This window comes from Anopheles ziemanni, chromosome 3 (genome assembly GCF_943734765.1).
Source record: "Anopheles ziemanni chromosome 3, idAnoZiCoDA_A2_x.2, whole genome shotgun sequence".
NCBI classification, from domain to species: domain Eukaryota; kingdom Metazoa; phylum Arthropoda; class Insecta; order Diptera; family Culicidae; genus Anopheles; species Anopheles ziemanni.
The window spans coordinates 17,895,822-17,916,742 of NC_080706.1; the positions used below are offsets into that span (position 1 = coordinate 17,895,822).

The following is a 20,921-nucleotide window of genomic DNA, read 5'->3' on the forward strand; positions in this document are numbered from 1 at the left end:
TCAACCAGCTTTCCCAGCAGCATGGGTCACCTTCAACTAAAGCTGTCGAAGGAGCAGTCAAATGGATACACTCGGCTTAACTGTGTTCACCACTCAACAATCCGTTCCTTCGGCAAAGATCAGAAAAGGTGAGTTCTAATCCAGAAATGTTGGGGAAATATTTACATAACCTTTTCGTAAGCCAAAGGATTACGTTCTTTCCATCGAGGTTGTTTACCGCGTGGCGATGGTACAAATTGGCGTGTGTTTTACATTCAGCAACACTTTTCTCAAACGGTTCGGTTAGGTGCATTAGTGCGACGTTGGAGGGTTTGAATCTGGCGCGTCAGAGATTACTTTGTTGTTTTCCGTCCGCTGTCTTCGATGCATGTCATGCAAGCGGTGTAAGCGTCAAAACAACCGCGGTAGGAGTGCTCGTTTGTTGTTTGGCTCTGGTTAGAGGCGAGAGTGTAATTTGTTTTGTTTGGAAACTATCGGAACAAGCTGTTCAATAGTACGAAGGCAAGTACAAACTTTTAAATGAAAGCTATTTATAAATAGTACAGCTTTGGTTCCTTATCCTATGAATATGAACTTGTATTGTGTCTTGATGTGTAATTGCACACCATTCCCACAAAAAAAAAAAACTCAACCAATTTCATACTCCTCTGGCAACTTTCTCAGTCCATTAGTCCGTTCCCCGTTTGCCATTCGAAATCTATTTCCGTTCTTCGTGAGAGTTGATTCGGTTTGAATTGAATATTTTATCGGCACGTACTGCGAGTAAATGGATTTTCTCCATTCTCATTGCTTAAAAATACATACAGTTCCCAAGATGGGAATTTCAAAGCTGTCTATGGCGTTGCAAAACTAATAAGATTAATTGACCGGAAGATCGTAAAGATCGCATACAGGACGGAAGGGTTCCATTTTGCTTACATTCCGTTTTACTTTTGCAGAACTGTTGAAAAGCGATTGGTGCAATTTCTAAACAGTTTAGTTTAGTTAAATATACCTACGTACACAATGCATTGGAAATGCTTCATAGGAAAACGTCAAAGACTATTGTTTTCTGTAGGAAAATAATTTAAAGGGGATTAAAATCAGATTTACGTCAAAAACACAGGATATTTCTTCCTTTCACTTGCTGTCGTTTCCCGTTCCTTGTGCTACCACTAATTTCAGCAGTTTCCCCGGATATTGCAACCGGCGAATGGTTTTCTGTAGAGAAAACGCATCCAACCGAAACAAGCCAGGATGGTGCCACGACGCTGTACCGCCGGTTGTCGGTATTTTCTCCTACACCGTAATCCGTCTTAAGGCGCACACATGGCCGGTGTTACGTAAATCACACCCGTCCACACCACTCGGCTATGCTAGCTAGTGGCTTCTTTTATCATCTCTTCGTTAGTGCCTAGTCGGGTCTAATCCTTTCGGTGGCAGGATTCGAGATGGGAAATGGCACGTGCAGTGCAACAGTGGTTGTCGGAACCAATAGGTGGCAGGTGCACCGGATGGAAATGCACCCCGGGCTTACGCGGACTGTGACGGCTTCGGTAGATGAAGCAGCAGACAATCGTCCCGTTCTTCTCCGAAATCCCACTTCATTCCGTTCTATAGGGACCGGTGCAATTTTATGTTATTTTCGAGAGGATTTCATGGTCGTTCTTCGCAGCGTGCGGTATGTCCAAGGCTGTACAAGTTCGCTTACATTTGGATTTTCGTTGATGGTGTAGAAATGATGTGAAATTAAATGAAACCGAACCGGTTAGCGACGCTGAAAGTCAGTTGAAATAGAGCTGTTCATTTTTAATAATAAAAATCCCCATCATTTTTGTGGTTAAACGTGTGAAGTGCGAATTTTAATGGACAAAAACAGAAATGCCAAAAGCACAGCCAAAACCAAAAAATTGCGTCACGTCTCTAACGATAATTTTAGCAAACCCGCTTCGTCGAATAATCTGTTGCGAATGGGAACGAGTTTCTTATGCAGGTTGGAGCAGAAAAGCTTCTTTGCCAACAACCACCTGTGCATATAACTCGGTTGATGGGTCTCTCGTCCCCGCACCCCATCCCCTCCCTCCACCACCCGGTGCAACAGGTTGCGAAAATGAAAGAAACCACAATCCATCCCACGTTGCACCTCCCTCCGCGCGAAGGCCACGCGGTGGATAAAATGGAGTATTATTTCTGTATCGCGTGCTACTACTTATTCTTTTCGGCGTCGAGTTCTTGCATCCTGCGGCAACTCCTGTGCGGTCGCTTTCATCAGCAAACCTGAAGCTTAGCAAAGCTCGATTCTTCTGCGTTTGCTGATGTGTTTGTGAGAGTGGTATTTAGTTGCTTTTTTGGGGTGGGAGGTTTTGATGGACATTAGCAAAACGCTGCGGGGAACCCGATGCTCGAGGAAGGACCCACCACCGTTCCGCTGAAGGTGAGCGAGGTGATGAGGTCGATTTAAGTTTCGGTAGCATCCGAAGACTTGCATCACACAGAAGCGCAACCAAACTGTACAATTCCCACGACGTTTACCGGGACCGCCCCGTGCCACCCCAGTGTCGGTTTAATGTTTCGGAAGGTAATTGGTTGCTAATTTGCCGCGGGAAGCATCTGTTGCGAGTGTTTCGAGTGGTTAATTGGTTTCCATCGGTTTGTTTGCTTTGGTATGGATGAGTTTTCCAGCATCAGAACGTTTCTTTTCGCTTCATCGTTACTAAATGTATGCGGACACGGTCAAAGGACAGCGGAATGCGTTCAACTAAATTATTTGAAAACAAGTCGTGAACTGTATGCTAACCAAAGAATCAAAAAGTATAACGACTATTTTGCTGCCCCGACATATTACACCAGCGTGCTTATGTTGATCGTCGTTACGACGACAGCGAAGCGAATCTCAAGTACCTTTATGACGCTTACTAATGCACTCTTCAATTCAAATGTCTTTAGACTTATTACTCTGTTTTAGAACGAAAATATCGGGATTGTAATGTGAGAACATTATAAAACGTTTGTTAACATACATTTTTTAAGTTATAAAATACTTCAAAAAAACAAAATTTCCCTTTAAGAACCACAACAACGTACACGTAACGTGCTGTTGAAAAATACACAGCTTGTTTTAAAATCATCAAAATATGAGAAACAAACTTGAATGTAAAATCCTTGCCAGCTTAGGACAGTGAAGACGTGACAAGTTCATTCATAAAAATGCATCCAAAGTCGGTGGCAACAGTTGTCAACCATGTTTCCATGTGGACGCTCGTCTTGACCGTCTTCTGTTTCATGTAAATTCGTGGTCTTTATTTGCTTGGTTTGTGATTCGATTTCCTCCCATCCGCACCTGAAGATTTATTCCAAAAAGCAGAATGAATAAAAGAGAGAACGTCCATGGAGCGTTCGTAAGTTAACGACAGCGCGCTCAAGTTTTCCAACAAACGCGCAGAATTTGAATTGAAATTGGAATTGGACGTCGGCAGATAAGACCACCGATTTGTCTCGGTTGTCGTGCGAACAGATCGCCGAGATGTCGCCCCGATGCTAATGCAGATGTACTGCAGCGGCCGGCGGGGGCGGTGAATCTCGCCGCCCGCAGGTTCTGTCTCACCGGTTCCAACCCCCCTCTCATCATCACTTTCCTCGCCCGCATCGGCCAGAGAAGCGGTGGGCAATGAAGGAACGGAGAAGACGCGAGTGATCTCGAAAGAAAATGATCGACTTTCGAGAGCCGCCACCGGTAAACTGCGAGCGAAACGACGACCGAAATCGGGGTCCAGGTCGGTCCAGTCGGATTGGACCGGTGGCATTGGAAGCTAAAATTATCATCCCGAGGCCAAAGCTTGCCGTTGGCGGTGGAAATGGGGGGGGATGTTTTGCCTTTTGCATTCGGCAACTGTGTTGGTTGCCCCTCGGTTGATTTTTTATTCTCCTCTGTTTGGTCACCATTTTTTTTTGTTTGTTTCCACGTCCATGCTCGATTTAAACACTCAACAGACCCGGTTTTTCTGATTTCTTCCCCGATGGTTTGCGGATTTCTGTAGACCGCGAATCTGTGGAAGGGGGTTATCGGATTGACATTGCCGAACAACTTAATAGCAGCGGAGTAAAGGTGAAGAGTCGTTTGCGCGGACGTAGATGTTTTCGGTTGGCGCTGACCATTTGCCTGGCTTTCGGTAGGTTAATCGGAGTGTCAGCGAAGTTCGCCCAGGGTAAGCATGAGATGGGACGCAATTGATATGGCATCGATCCATCCAGCGCTGGCCGTAAATTTGAGAATTTTTCTGGAAGTTTTATTGGTTTTGACTTTTGAAAGTCGTTACCACACTTCTTCGTGTGGAATACGAAAACAGAAGATTATTAAAATGGATTTTAAAGCACAATTCGTTAAAGGATTCAACAACTCAATTAATAATATAATTCAAATTTTGTGAGTCAGGTAGTAGGAGTGATGATTTAACAAAAAATCAAAATAATAGTTTTGTTCCATATGACAAATACTTGCGCCGGTTATGGGACAAGAACCAGAATACAGATCCTTCACAGTTTTCAACAAATTGTTGATGGATTAACCTTCATTGGAGAGCAAGGAAATTGATTTATATTTGTATCAACATTTAGACAAAACCATCACACAATTGAACGATCTGTTTTTTAAGATTGAATTGTGTCTTTCAAGTTTATCAAGGGTTGGAGAATAGTTCCATTCAAATGTGGCATATGATAATTATAATAATTTAAACATAATTTGAACTTTGCATCTAAATTACATTTTATGAAATTATGTTGGATTAATAGGAAATCCCCTGAATACGTCGCGACGTGTGCCGGCCGTCTAGCAGTCAGCTAAGATTATGGTATTGATTACTTTTCAGGCAGGTCATGTCGAAGCAAATCACTGCAGCGAATCCTTCCTCAGGCATTGTGCGTTCTACTGCGAATCTCTTGTTGAGATTAATACACTCCCCGATGACTTCGGTTGACTACAATCCCGGAACACGGCGTCGTGCGACGTGGCAGATAACCCGGTTGCAGCAGTCCGGCAAACTGTGTCTGAGTGTGTGCACCACCGTAGCGTTAGCCACTTTGCAAATCCGGCCAGTTTGCGTGCAAGAAACGCCGGCTTTCCGGGTACCGTTGGCAAAACGGGTGTAAAATATTGTCACATTGCCACATGCCGCACCGTCGGGTGGTGCACCCCGGGCGGTGGCATCTCGTTTGCATCTTATTTTCCGCCATGCATCTGTGTATGAGTGTGCGCCAGTGTGCATACCTTTTGAGACGTGCATCGTCAGGTCACCCGTTAGCCACCCAAATCGCCCACGTTTTGCAAAACAACGCGGAACCAACTCGGCCGGGGTGTAATTGCCCCGCTGGCACGCCGGAGCATATGCAAATGGGGAATGGGGAGGAGCATGTAGCCGTCGGTTGGTGTTAGTCATCAATCTGTGTCATGTTTCGGGATGACTTGTCGGGATGACAACGTGCGCCAGAACTGTGATTGAATCAAACCCGGTGTAAGGAACGAGGAAAGTCTTGGGCTGCGATGGAAAACAACACGGTGTTTCCTTTCATGGAATGGATTTTTTTCTGGACCGTTTCGGTTTGCTCTTCGGACCCAATAAAGGGTATGAAATGTGAGAATGAAAGCAGATAAAATGCTCGATGGTACCGTAAATAATTGGCTAGATCCCTTTCAGTTCAACCCGTACAACCGAGAGAACCTAGAGATGATCGAAACGGAGAAAGAATTCGTTCCCTTCGAAATTTTGATCCAACGAAATTAACTCAATACGATCCGCGGGAACGATTCGGGCGGGACAAGACAAGAAAACCCATCCATTTTGCCAATTTTCACCCCTTTGATAGCGATAACGACCGAACCGAAGCGGAGCTATTGAAATATGAACTGTCAGGGTTTATTTTGGACGCAGTTTTTCTTCTCTTTCTAGAGCAATGACAATGGCCATAAATTGTCTTCGATAAATCTCTACCTAGCACCTCGTAAAGGAATCGTTAAATTGTATGTTGCGCTGACAAACAGAAAAAAACAAGATACTATCTTCGATTTGCGATATCATGTGCGATGGACCATAAAAAAAGATATATTACGTCATAAATATTTGAACAGTCTTTGAATAAACCACACTGCAGCGAAGTATCGTTGCAGTTGTCAATAAGTGTCTCCAGGGAACGATCGGTGGGAAAAACACGCCGTTTTCCCTCCACGCTTTTCTTTTATTCCGAGAAAAAAAAATGGCAGAAACTTTTATCGAGCAACCTTCATGCTTCAAATCTAGCCGAGTGCTTTTCCGTAGAAAAGAACATCTTATCTATTGTGCCGTTTCGTGTCGCCACGAAATTGGTCGCGAGAGCCACACTTCTTTGCCGCTTGCGTCAACTTTCGGGACCAGATATTGGGACTTCGACTGGTCCATTTTCGACCATTCCTACATGAAATGCCAATGGACGCTACTAAGCGTGGGTGAGGCTTATGTCGACTATTTGATGAGTGTCAAATTCAATACAGACTTGAGCAAAAGAGATTGAAAATGTTATATAAACAATACAAATCGTTTATCTTATTCGTCTTCTCCAAGCGATTTGTTTGAAAACCGCAAAGACCTTTAGCTGTGTTCAGCAGAACCTATAAAAAATAATTTTATATCAGTCCTCAATGTCTTCAATATATTCAAAGATAATAACAAACTGCTCAGTTCAAATGTTAAAAAGAGGCAAACATTTAATCGCTGTTGTTTAATTGTTGGTCCCATTTTAATTACGCTTCTGCCCGATTAGAAATTATTTTAAATGCAACTTATGTTACCCGACAACGGACAAAATTAACAGTCATAAATTGGATGATCCGTTTTGGAACGGTGTGATGGATTTGGAACGGAAAAAAGTAAATCAAAACATCAAACTTTTAAGCCTCTACTAACAGTATGGCATGATAATTGGAGCCTTGTTCCAGCTACTTTCACTCAAGACGTCATTCGTTAGGCGGCGGTACATTTTTACGATGTTTTTATCAACCCGTCGTTGGCCCGTTTGATAACGAATGCTGGTTATTTAAAGAGTCAATGCCAGCGCGTGAACATGAAATTAACTGCTCCAGCAGCTCTTCGATTAGATAGGCGGAAGCAAGCGAAAAGAGGAAGACAAGGAAAAAAATGAAACAATCGACGTGCAGAAATAGAACACTCAATCACCACTTCAATACGCGGTTGGGGTCGCCTCCGATCGGGGTCAAGCCCGCCCTGACCCAGACGGAATGGTTTCGTTTGCCGAAATTCACCGTTCGATCTTGCGCCCGAAGTGCGCACTTCACTCTCACTCACTCACTGTGCGATCGTTTGGCTCACTGGCCGAGCGGGGCGCAACAAACAAGGGGGATGCTGCGAGGATGAACGCGCGCGGTGGTGATAGCCACAATCAAAAGCCACCGCCGCTCGGGCAGAGGTAATCTGTTTCTTCCCCTTTCCCCGTCCCATTGCAATGCACACCCGTCCAAGTCCCACCGTTCGCCTGCTGGAGGATCAAAGGATCTCGCTGGGTCGCGCCATTTCGATTTATACATTCGCCTCTGCCCTGTGTTCCCCGTGCCCCTATTATCACTCGCAAATAAAATTGGCATTCGAATTCGCGGTCGGCGCGCTCGACAACAGGAGCTCCTGGTTGGGGTCACGTTTTAAGATCCGCGCGGTCAAGGCGAACTACGCGTACACACGCACACACACACACTGGCACACATACAAGGTGGGGGTACGGAAGGAGTCGTCAATCCTTCGCCATGGTTCGCACGCACTGAACTCACCGCGAGTTCACACTCCGAACAAAAAAAAAACCCAAATCGCAGTGAGCTGCGGATTACGATCGAAGTTGGCGATCTGTCAACCCGACGGCGCTCTTGTCTGGCACGTGCCAGACTCCGTCGCGGGACCAGATTGATGACAGCCCACTCCGACCGGGGCTCCGACACTGATTACCTACACAGCATACACTTGACAATCCCGAGCAAACAGGCGTCGCGTGAAACTCTTGTACGTGTTGTTATCACTCCCCTAGTCAGTCACACGCCAATGTTGGGGATAGGGCTGGGGTTGACTGGTACGGGGGGGGGGTGTTGTGGTTTAAGCTTTGTTTCTATTTGCTTCCAGCGGACCACTCCGCGGCACTACCTTCCCCGTGGCACCCCTTCCGGCGGGGCGCTGGTGGAAGGAACTAAACTACGAACACTCACATCAGCCTCCACACACCGACCAAAAATACGCGCCGAGATGCGTTGCCCACGTGCGAGACGAAAATAATTCACGGTCGAAAGAGTGTGTGTTTTGTTGTTGGTTGTTGGGTTTTTTTTTCTTTTCGGCCCGTGTGTCACCACGGCGTGTGTACTGGTTCCGATTGCGATCACTGCGATCACTGCGCGAGAGAGAGGCCAAACCGTCGCTGTCGAGCGTTCGAACAACACTGACCTGTACCGCCGCTGCACCGTTTAGTGTGTGCTGCCGGCTTAGTGTTCAGGATGAAGTTATTCGCCGAACCCGAAGCCGAAGCGTTCGCGACCATCTCGCGTATATGTGCTCTCGCGCAGGAATGAACGCGGAGGTCGCGCTTATCGCGACATATTTCGGTGGAAAAACGGTGGACACAATAGCGAAGAGAGAGAGAGAGAAAAGGATAGAAAGGAAGCGGGAAGGAGAGACAGGACACGCATTGTTTTAAGTTTGTCTCGGCACACACGTAACGCCTTCATTGAGCTTCATTGAAAGCTTTCGTTCGGGATGAAACGAAGATGAACGCCATCCGATGAACACCAAGCGCCTTTGGACGGGAGAGCGAGACGCTGTTCGTTTTATGTTTATGCTATCAAGGCCAGCCACGTGCGCGACGATGGTCAATATGCGGTCGTTCCGTGGAGCGTATTTTATCCTCTTAGTAGTAGCATTTGTTTTCTTATACCGGTTTCCTTATTAGTTAACTCTCAAGGAACTGAAGCTGGGGATCTTTACCTAAGATGCAACAAATGAGATGCATCGGGTTTTTACTACCAAACCACCCGGTGCATTACGATACTTTGCCACTTTTGAATACGAAAAAAAAAAAAACGTTCAAGATCTCCCTGCAGAAGGCCAACCACGGTTCATTGGGTTTACAGGAAAGCAAAACTGGTTTTAAGGGGGCTCGGTTTTACACCGTCGAAAATGACAGTGGATTGACAGGAATGGCGCAATGAAACACCGTTATACTTTTAAGTTGTTCGCAGGCTCATATTCTGTTGTTGCGGTGTAATATAGAAATCTGAGGGCTTATCTGTGTAAAACTTATTAGGTTACGATTTTATTTAACTTTAAAAATCGAAAACTACTTTTACTTATTCGACGCATGGCGATGTTTCGTAGTGAAAGTACCGATTGTGAAAAACGAAAGATAATTGAAGTAATGATGTCGTGAGGAATTATTCGATTTTGAAAAGACCAGCAATACACTAATGTTTCAATAAGGTACATAATTTAGCTTGTGAAAGTATGTAGCGTAAATTATCTCTTTCGTTTACATGACGCATGAAAACTAAAATAAAATAAAGCATACGCAATTTCACGACTTTAGGCATAATGCAAGCTGTATATGCAACATAAAAAAATAAAATAAATCGAAAATGTTTTTTTAGTACGTAATTACCGTTCACTTTTTAGTTCATCGTGTTTGACATCTTTTTAACGACCAACAGGTAACATGAAAATTTATACGTTCTGTTCTTTCAGTTCGTTTTGTTTTGGGGAGTGGATTTTTATGTAAACTAATTAAACTTGCAAGTAAAACGCGAGCGCTACTTTCAAAAAGACTGATGCTCCCTAAAAAACTTTTCAAGTTCATGCATCCACAACCACTCTTCGCCAACCAGTCTGCTTCCTGGCATTTAAAGAAACTGAGCTGAAGAAGACTGAACCGTTTACCTCGCCCGCAAGAAACTTTCCAAGAAAGTTTTCTTATGATCTGAGGCTCTGAGTGGGTGCAATGTGCAGCGCTGAAATGCATCCCAGAGAAGCAGAACCTAATTGTTCAATTGATTGCAGTCGTCGGATGTCAGATGACGGTGAACGTTTTGATATACTTGGTAAAGTATTTTGTTCAAACGATTTGCTTCGGCAAAAGTTGAGGGGTCTTTTTGTACTTGTTTGTGGCCGCAAATGATGGTACAAAACGGCACCTTCTTGAAAATATATCTTTTTGTTGAAGTAGTGATAATAGCGAAGGTGTGTTTAGTGTTTATCTATTTCAACGTTCAATCATTTTCTTTGTACTATTTATAGTCGGTACAAAGAGAATTCTTTATAAGTTCCATTTGATCATGATATTTCTCCTTCCTCCACAAAGTATAATAAAAAATATCTTTCAACAATATAGTAGCGGGAAAATGCTTTCATTGCGGACATTTCAATTTGAAATTGCCTCGTAGTTTCTCTACCGCGCTGAAGTCGATCATAATCTTTTGATAAGGAAAATATACTTTTTGCTGATTGTAATTGAAGAGGTGATTGAATTCCAGTAGCGCACGTATTTAAGATAAAAAAACTCCAAAGAAGAGACTAAAAGTAAAAGGTGATAACTGGAATATGAAATAAAATTATCTTGGTTCTGCAGTAACAAAACCTTTTTGAAACCCCCAACATTAAAAATTTACAGTTTCTTGACGACTTTGATAAGTAGAGAGAGAAAGGGAGATAAGGTTAATTATTGAAGAATATTTTTCTGGCAATGACTTTGCTTCTGTTCACAAAAATGGTGTTGAAGTTCCGTTTCATCATCAATTTACCATTAGTAGCGATGACGGTTTCATTCATTGTTATTATTATTATTACTATTATTATTATTAGTATTACATACCAGCTGGGTGAACGAATAAAGTGTACGGCGAAGGGTTATAAATTAGGAATGATTGGACTGGGGAAAGTAAATTAACAGCTTGCAGAAGGAACTTTTTAACGAAGGTTGACATCTACTGTTTTAAAGCTTACCTAGAATGATAGAGAAAAAGAAGGAGAGAAAAATGAGTTGATTTTTGTTTCAATCTGCAATTCTTATCGAAAAGTGTTCTGAATATTATAATCATGATTAACCTAGTGATTTGTATTACTTGTTTGCAAAACAACCTGCGCTCAGTAAAGTGTAAACTGCAAAAGGAATCATAATTTCGTTGGCTTAAGAAAATAATTGGCAGAGTTTTTAGTACCTTTTAAGCACCTATTCGTATCCGAACGAGTATTTCGCGAAATGTGGATTAACAAAACCGCCCGCACCTACTGCCAATCAAGTTGAGCGGTCGTAAAAGTGACGACATTTGGGCAATGCACGTGGTATAAAGGAAAACAGCCCAGCTGCAAACGGAAAGAGAAGCAAAGCCGCCAATAGAGTGTGCACTTCGGAACGGCGCCCCCGAGGAAATGCGGATCAGTTATTCAGCGGCCGTATCTGTACCGCGACACATGCGCTCGTAAAACGTCTTTTCGTTTTCACTTATCTTGCTGCACTTCCTTCTGCTGGGGTTTTTATTCTCTCACTAGATTGTTTTTTTTTTCTTTTCACGCCACTTGACCGATGTGCCGCATGTTAACATGCATGTTTTGTGCATGCGTCCCGTTTTAATGTTGATAATAATACGGTTTTATTGTTTGCCCACGAGAGCCCCCCGGAAACGGGGATTCGATTTCATTTACGTGCGCATTAAACGATCGTAAAACCCTTTTGCGTCCGATCGGTTCGTATTGTCGCGCCTTTGTGTCCAGTGTTACCCGGGATGTACAGATTTTGTTAAAGCAAAAAACAAAAACATTTATTACCTTTAAATAGACATGTAAGTAAGTGGTTTCAAATTGGGACAAATAAAACCATCACTTTTCGAGGTTTAAAAATACAAGCAAATGTGTTCATCATACTCGCGTGGGAAAGTCGAGCGGGACCATTCAATTTGCGATGCGGCAGAACATAACGGCTCGACAAATGGCAGCATAAAACACAGATGGGTGGCACGCGCACAACATTACCACCAGAAGCCCACCCAACCAGTCCTTGACCACTTGCCAGCTGGACTGGACACGGAGAGGATTCATGGCAAAATTACGCTGTCCGAGGCAGGTCTGCACGATATGTCCACCGAAGGACCAGAAACCGAACCGACGCTGACAACTATGGAATGCGAAGTATCAAAAAGTGGACAACTCTCTACACAACAAGCGGGAAACGGGAAAAATGTGACAGAGAGCGCCAGTGTCCGACCAAGCGTCACGAAACTGCAATGCTTGAGGTATCCAATTCCATACTTGGCTGCCCACCGAGCGAGCGCTTTCTGCGGAGCGTTGTGAATCGAAGCAAATCATAAAAAAGGAGGTACCGGGTTGACCGGAATTTTTGAATCCATGAAACATTTCCCAAGCACGCCATCATTCGCAATGCTTGAGCAGCTCACTTCCAACTGTGTTGCTTCAGATGCGGAAGTAAAGAAGGTGGCAGGAAGAAAACAGCACCGAGTGCAGCTTCTTGGGCATGTCCTTTCTATTCGAGGTGAAAGGCGAGCGCAGGCGAGAGTGATAGCAAACTTGTGCGCCCCCTTCCCGGAGGGGTCCCGGGGGATGAAAGACCGCGTGGCAGAACACGTGATGGTGGACAGTAAAACAGCATGCCAAATGTAAAACATCGCTGTCGCATCGAAAGGGAAAAAAGGTTCTGTTGGCTGCTGGTTTCGCAACATTGGAAATGCCAGCCGGGAATGGTCACGCCAGTCGGAATGTGTGCGGGTCGTAAATGAGGTCGTCTTGTTGGAGCAGGACATTGGGAAAGTTTGACGAAATGAATGTCGACGGGTAAATATTATAGAGAAAAAAATCGTTGGTATTGTATGACATAAGAAAACCACAGGAAAAGTATTATTTAATATTAAAGTATGGTGGAACGAGGTTGATTTATCGGTTCTCATACTTATTCTATGGAAAGCTAATGCTGAGGGTAGCAATATTTACCGTTCAGAAACTATTGAAACCACCGGTTGAATAATAATGTGTCCTAACAGACGCTAAAGTAAATATTTGAAAAACAAACAAATAAAAAGTCTGAAGGTCGTAAAACGCAGTCGGATTGTATTTGAACAACATCACACGTGACCACAATCGATCATATCGTTCGAAAATCACGGATATCGATTAGCGCTCGAATCCGATTTCGTGGAGTGTTTCCAGCTCATCTAACATTCTACACCTAACGGCGACTGCGCACCACACTCATCAGCCCGCCTTCGGAGGACCAATTCGTTGGCCATTGTGTTTTATGGTAAATAAACGTTTTATTGGTGCACTCGTAATCCCGACCTGGAGCTCCCGTGCGCGTCAACCTTGTGCTCCAAAAATCGTTCCAACTCAAAATTCCTCACGCGCAGCAGCATTCGGTAGGTCAGGGCATTTCGACAAACCATTTAACGCTATTTTATACCCCCGAAAAGTTGTCCCTCCATTCGACCCAGTGCTCGTCCATCCTTCTACATGTTGCTCTAATCCTGTTCGGAGGGTTTATGATTAAGTGGTTTTGCGGCGCCAAACCAAACCTACGCTGCCTCTAATCGCATTCCATCCAGGTAGTTGCAGTCGAAGGAACCCGCGAGACGAGGGGGAAGGCGGCTGTGGCGTGTGGCCCTGAAGGTCTGGAGTGTAAAATTAGACCTCAGGTTCAAGTTCAGCGCCACACCTGCGGCTCCACTCCCGCACGCGATGGCGTCCGGCCAGTAGTCTGCTTGCGTAGTCCACGCGCATCGCAACGGCCGGAGACGTGCGGTATCGGATGGCGCAAGCGTTACTTCGGCGCGCTCCATACTGGCGACAGACGCACCGACGAGGGACCTTCTGCTGCTGCTGCTGCTGCTGCTGTTGTCGTCGTTTCTATTGCTGACTTTGTGGGGTTAAAATTGATCCCACAATCAACAGCGAGGTACAAAAAAAAACGAAGTAATTGACATTCCTTCGAACATGATGGACACGGCACGATAAACTCCACTTCGATGCGATGCGGATTTCCCAATCCCCTCCCCCTCCCCTCCCCTTCCCAACGGCCGGCAAACCCATCAGAGCAGGGTGGTCCAAGCTCCAAACCGAACCGAGTCCGGCGACCGATGGCCATCGGGCCATCCATCGGAATCGTTTACGTCCATCGAAAGACAAATGCAAATAAATTTTAATTCCATCCAAATGGACCGGCGTGGCCGCCGCACGGTTTAATCTTTATTCCGTGTGCGCCATCGTAGATTCGCGGCGATGCCGACAGGGATTTGGTACGTTCGGGGCGGCGGGAGGGGCCGGAGGGTTGGCGCGGCTACGGAGGACGCAGATATGATTTATTTTAATGGCAATAGACACCGGCTGGTACGGTACGGGTATTATCGCGGACTGATTCCGTCTTGAAATGAAAATGACACAACCTCTGGGGATTCCGTAAGTACTATTTTAGTTTGCAGTGTTTATGATCGACCGTTTCGCTTTCAGTTGTGATGAGTAGAGTTTTCTGTTTTCATTATAATTGCTGAGTATGTTCATTGCTATTTATAGCGTAGCGGGAACGCTTACTATCTACGCTTAAGTGATTAGATTAATGCTAGGTTTACATGAAGCGCCAGGCAATCGTTGCAAGCTGTAGAATGCTATCAGCCGGTCAGTAGACTATTAAAATAAGAGGAAAATTTGTTTACCGGTTGGCGTGTGTGCTAACAACGCTTTGCAAAAATCCGTGCCCCTGGTTTAAGCACGAAGCATTGTTATTTACGATTATGTATAATTTTGGTTGATAAGATTTCAGTGTGTCTACACGAATCATAAAAACTGATTTCAGCGTGTCTTTGCAGTCTTTTTCGTTTCATGCAAATCGAGTATAGCATGTTCGTAGCTATTGGCCATTTTTTTCACTGGAAAATTGAAAGTATTTTGTATTTAATTGTATTTACTGGTTTACAATTTGTTTTTATTGGTAGTTTGCTATTGAAATAAAATTATTTTACCACTCCAAGAATTTTTCATTTGGCTAATTGTAAAGCTTGATATTTCAGTACCCAGAGTAAACTTTTCAATAACTCTTAATTTTATAACACACACAGTTTTTACATAGATTTGGTTTTGCAAAATCTTGTTCTGAAACATAGGCAGAAGCTTGTAAAGGTAGCAATGTAAAGGGTGCTTCAAATAATCAAAAAGCTTTTCACAGTGACTTTATCCTGCTGAAGTTCGCCCGTGTCCCAATCAAATGGAATGTCGCACACGCGCCCGCATACTTCTGCAAAGTAATATTAGCATTCATCGGCCACAGATGGGAGTTTATTATTTTTGTCCAAAAATCAACCGTGTTCCAATGCGTCCAAAGAAAATGTAAAACGCGACACGTGACAGCCGGTGCCGGGGCCAAAATTGGGTGGGGTCACCAAACAATAATTTGGTGCGCCCCAAGGCATTGTTTAGAATTTCTCCAATGGGGTGGTTTTTGCGGGGGTTCTGGGGTGGGGTCCGTTTCCGGGATTACGATCACGTTTCAGCGAATTTCACTCACTTATGACGCGCATGTAATGCATTAGCAGCTGGAAGCGCCAAACGAAGAGGTGGTTGGGATGTATCGGTCCGTGTGGTAATTAAGCTTAGGTGTGTTTATTATATTTATTTGATGGTATGCAGTATCAGCTATCAACAAGGGATATCTTTTTAAAAACTTGTTGCTCAATAGACAACACAACGTTAACAACATCATAAAGCTCCAATCGAGATAGGAAGATCCAAAGTTACGATTTACCCTGCAGGTTAATCGTCTTGACCACAGCCAGCCGCTGCTTAACAGTGTGTGTCGACTTAACATTGCGTCATCAAGCCGCAGAACACACTTGAGGCTTTCTCTCCACCGTCGCCGAAGCGGCTGAGGTGTCAGAAGACTAAAACAACGAAAGGAAAGTAAAGTAACTAAATACCTCTAATCGCATCTATCCATTAGCTTTCTTTGCACATTTTGATTTTTCTTCTTCGGAACCCCTTGGTCGGAGCAGGTGACTAAGACCCCCAAGGCTCGCCGGTTTCATGTATGTGAGGTGTTAAAGTGTCAACCGTAACGTTCCGCCTGCCGAACATCTGAGAGCAAGACGCCGTTAAAGACGAGGGGTTTGGTTTTACTGTTTAACTTTTCTGATATCTTTTTTTTGTTCCTAGCTGAACGAGGTGCGATACAGAAGATTTCAAAAGAGCCGTAACGCAGACGGAGTTGCTCGGTGGAAGACGCACATACGTTTGTGTATTCCTTCGCCGTCGGTCGCTTTTGACATTTTCATCGATCTCGGCCGACCGTTCCGGCGGCGTTCGTGGCGATTTGATTGATACGACGAGGTGAGTCGTTGGACCAGGAGGATGCAAGCAGCTGGGGGAGGATGAAACGAGGTTTATTCAACGAAGAATGCATGCACCGGCGGGTGGCATGCGTTACACGGGAGAAGGTTAGCTTATCGCAAATACATTTGTCAGAAAATTAGCTACGTGCAGCGCCTGGCTTAATCGTTTTGCCACTATTCCTTCCACCTGGCGGACATCCACACGCTACTGTTCGGCCACCGGCCATTAGTATCGAGTTGTGAGGGGTCTTTTTTCAAACACACACACATTGCACATTCGACCAATAGAGCCGATGCATTCGCCATGCATCATTTGCATTCGCTGGTGCGACCTTCTTCACACTTTTTCGCCGCGCTGTTTCGCAACGCAGCGACTCGTCGTCACAGTTTTCTTCCCGTTTGGTTTCGGGTCCGTCATTTGTTTCTTATACATCTTTCTCGGGTTGGCAGACAATTTCCAGCCCCGCTGAAGGATCGTCTTTCCTTGAAGTATTACGTTCAGCGATCGAGGGAGGTAGTTTGGAGGGTGGAAGGGCGTGTATCGGGAAGGAGTAGCAGCGATCGCAAAGACGTTCGCGAGGTTGCGTTGTAGTGTAGGGTGACGCTTCGGGGTGCGCTAAAAATAGACTCTGGACAGCGGGAGCGTGCTGGCGAGGTTGGATGAGGTGAGAATTTGTTTACTGCCAAGCCGCCGCGATACAGTGAGCTTCAGTCTTCGTCACTTCACAGGCTTTGCTGATTAGAATATGTTTTGTAATATTGTTATAGATTTTTTTAAAATCTTCATCTTTTATATTAAGCTAAACTGTTTGGGCTTTTTCTCGAAAGTTTATGCTAATTGGTTTAATGTTTCAATGCGTGATACCTACTAAAAGTATTAACTGTTATGATATATTAGTGGGTTATTTATTATCCACTATTATTTTTAGTTTCAAAATTGCGAATTAACTATTCCTTAAACAGCCTACTATAATATGTTTTATCAATTGTTTTTAAACCCCTTACCTAAATAAAGGTTTCATAAATTGTTAAAAAAAGTCGTATAGTTAAAATCGTAACGTGACTGTAATACTGCACGCTTACTTCCACTTCACCACCACCGCGAGTGGTTTCCAATACTCACTTGCATAGTTGAGGCCGACCTTTTCCTTCAGGCTCTCGGTGAGGTTGGTGCGGGCCGAGTCGGTCGAGAACGGCGAGTAGGTGATGTTTTCGTGGCGGAAAAACTCCGCCATCGTGTTCATCAGCAGGTGCCCCGTCTGCGGGCCGGCCACGTTGTAGTAGCTCTGCCGCTCGTAGAAGTAGACCACGCGGTTCCACTTGAAGCTGCAACGACACGAAACGGGACCGGAGAAGGGTAAAAGAGGGTGGTAAACAAACGCTCGAAGGGACAAACTTTAAACATTCACCGTAAATTGAATCAACTTACGATGTTGATGAATGGTAGAATACATTGATTCCAATCTAGCAACCATAATTACTACTAGGAAAATTCAGCCCGGCCATAGATTGAGTTTTGATTTTAACAAAATCGCAAGCTTCCGTCGATGTTGTTTGGTTAGATTGTTTTAATTATTTCTCCGAAGCGTCAAAAGTGTTGCTCTGAATACCATTATGATTCATTGTAGGAAGAATCTTGCAAACTGTCCTAAAAGTTTCCGCGTGCTAAAATGAAGCACAGTGCTTCGCGGAAGAGCCAGAGCGTTTGACCCATTCATAACGGTTTCGAGAATCGAGATGAACAAATCCGCCGACTCACCGGGATCGATAAACCGATTTCGATCCGTCGAATAGGGTAGGACGGGATGAAAATTCGGATGAAAAAAAAAGAAAGCGGATCAAAGATTCTTTCCCGTAACTTTTGATTAAATGACAGAAGGATGTGACGGTTAATGCGGTCAATAACTTAGCTGACCCAGCGCAGGCGGGTTATCCTTCCTCGGGAAAGATGTTTTTACTTTTTGACAAAAGGGTGAGTGTAGGAAATGACTGTCATAATTTAGAAAGGGTGAAAGGAAAATTGATGATTGGTGATTTATGCAAAACGAGGATGGGTTCGAGTTAGTTCCATATTTTTCCATGCGGTAAAGTTTGCAGCTTTTTCTTTAGGGCTTAGGGTGCTCCTAAGCACGGGTGTAGATACTTACTGGCGAATCAGGTCTATCATGAAGAAGGCCATCCGCTTGAAGCTGACCAAGCCGGTGCGAAAGAGCATGTGAAATTCGTTCTCGCAATGCGTCTTCGGTTCCTCGAAGTCAAACGTGTATCCGGCGCCGGTTATCACCGGAATGCCGTCGTTGTAAATATACCGGGCGATCCGTGCAACAGGCGCTATTAAGTTACAGAATGAGAGAGAGAGAGAATGAGTGAGAGAGAGAGAGAGAGAGAGAGAGAATGTGAAAGAGAGAGAAAAATAAAGAGAAAGTTATAAAAGATTCATTCGTTTCCATTCATCGCGTAGTAACGCATCTTCGCGAATGTTTTCGTAACGGCGTTACATCTAACGGGTGGATGTCCTGGATTGAAAGCCACAAAAGTGAGCTTTAGCTACGTTACGCTGCGTTACCGGGGAAAACAACTCCCGATGGAGACGCATGATGGTTCTCGCGCAGCAAAACAGATGCCGCCTGGTCGAACCCACACATGATGGGAAAATCGTTTATTTGATTGCTTTAAATTGCGGCGAAGTAGATTTTATGGGACGCTTCGCTTTTATTGCTTCACTAGCGAAACATACAAGCACAATTGAGTTGAGGAAATGGCAGGCAGATTGTTTCTCTTCCTTTCCTCTTCCTCTTCCTGCTCCCGAGGGACCGTTCAATGAACCGTTTTCCGATTTTATGGCACCCGTCGTTCCGGTTGGACTCGAGAGGCGTTTTATGAGTTTCGTTGAATCTTGGCCGATGGTTTGATTCCGACAACTTGTTGGAATTTACAATCAAGCGAGACTTGCAAGGTCTGCAGAGTTGAATGCAAGGAGAGCAGAGTTGAGAACAGCACAAACATGTTATAAACATTGTAAAACATTTAACTTTTTAACAAAATTACCAAGTTGGCGTTAGCTTTCAAAAAAGCAATTTTTTACGGGTTCTATCCTTCAATAACTCACCCAGTTGAAAATGATGAAAACATCTGGTTGTGATAATAAATATCTATTTCCAACACAACGTACGAAAGCGAACGTTAACAACGTTTCAATAGCGTTGCTGGCTAATATGATTCAATTTAAGGAAGGCTCACTCCCATGTGGTTGTGCAGTATTTATTCGCTTGATTACGCCAGCAGGTTGAACAAATAAGAGATAATGAACTTCCTAACGGCATTCGGTAGCATCATCGGGACGATATTGTTTTGGTTGCTAATCGACAGCCCTAAACCCGGAAGGCACGGTATGTTTCTCGATGTGGATATCGCGTGTGTGTAAATAGTGCATCGTAAAATATGACTTGGTGGTTTTCGGATTCGGTATTGCCTGTACGTTACTGAATTCGGTAGGCATCGATTGTTATGTTTAATATACAAGCAGTTATGATTTAACTGCCAATACGCGCGCATCCTGGAGACATTCTTAATTATACTTTAGGGGCCGCTTACCAAGTGCAAAATCACAGCTCGGCCCAAGGATGACGTGACCGCAGGAGCTGCTTCCGGTGCCATCCATCGCCATCACCGTCGCCCGCGCCTGCTCGCACCGGTCGTCGAACGAAATCCACTTGATCTTGATGGCGGGCGGAATGATGCCTTCCCGACGGATAAATTCCTCCGCCTTGTCGAGGACGGGCTGAACGCGCGGCAGCGACGCCTCGACGCTGGTGTTGGCCGGCATTATAACCACGACCCGCAGCTCGCACATCCACCCCGAGGTGCCCGCCGCACCCTCCGCCACGCCCGTCGCATTCGCTCCCGCGACGCTGCTCCGGTCGACGGCGCTCGTTGTTCGAACGCAAATCGCCTCGCACGGTTTCTGCTCCAACCGACGGCAACCCGCCTCGACCAGCGACGGTGGCACGACGAACTCGAGCCCGAGCAGCAGAGCCGCCAGCAGGAGCAGCCGCACCAGCCCGTCCGGCACCCTCCCGCCCGGCAAGAACCCTGGCCTGGCGCACATGTCACGGGCGGGATCGTCGTCGTGGTCCACCGCTTAATGCGTTTTTCTCGTATGTATATTTTATTTCGGCGTCGTTACGACTCGTCCATTTTTTCTTCTCTTCGCTCACTTGTGCTTTTCCCCCACCCCCCCTTTTTGTTTTGCTCTTCACTTTTCGCACTCACCCTCACATCGATTCGGCATTGATTCGCTTCGCGGCACAAACAAACACACGCACATCACCCGTTGAGGCACTCTCCTTTCAGTCGATCACTTCTTGGCAGCGAACCTTCAGCGAACGGCGGATTAAGGCAGTGGGCGGAAGAGAAAGATAAGACGTTAACCTACCACGGAATGGCACTGATGGGTGTGATTTTTGTTTTTCCAAATTTCCATCCGCCGGAGTGGAGCATGGAAACTGGGAGACCCTTCCAAGAAAATGCTTATTTGCGCAAAACCCTTACG

The 20,921-nt window shown here is 45.0% G+C and overlaps 1 protein-coding gene across 1 annotated transcript; it reads right to left on the reverse strand.

Annotated features, from left to right (window-relative positions):
* Positions 1 to 1,512: 1,512 nt before the first annotated feature.
* Positions 1,513 to 20,477, reverse strand: LOC131284268 (atrial natriuretic peptide receptor 3). The gene is made up of 5 exons (XM_058313122.1): positions 19,964 to 20,477; positions 18,517 to 18,700; positions 17,470 to 17,695; positions 8,417 to 8,458; positions 1,513 to 1,593 (listed from the first exon to the last, which is right to left on the reverse strand). Exons 1-5 carry the CDS (start codon positions 20,475 to 20,477, stop codon positions 1,513 to 1,515), a joined length of 1,047 nt encoding a protein of 348 aa, XP_058169105.1.
* Positions 20,478 to 20,921: the final 444 nt, after the last annotated feature.

What these genes read in the sequence shown, in the direction of transcription:
- LOC131284268 (XM_058313122.1), bottom strand. Translation starts at nt 20,477, where the DNA reads ATGTGCGCCAGGCCAGGGTTCTTGCCGGGCGGGAGGGTGCCGGACGGG. An exon ending in GAGCTGTGATTTTGCACTTG is followed by an intron (nt 18,701 to 19,963) that starts GTAAGCGGCCCC and finishes GTAACTTAATAG; the next exon opens with CGCCTGTTGCACGGATCGCC. An exon ending in AGTATTGGAAACCACTCGCG is followed by an intron (nt 8,459 to 17,469) that starts GTGGTGGTGAAG and finishes TAAACGGTGCAG; the next exon opens with CGGCGGTACAGGTCAGTGTT.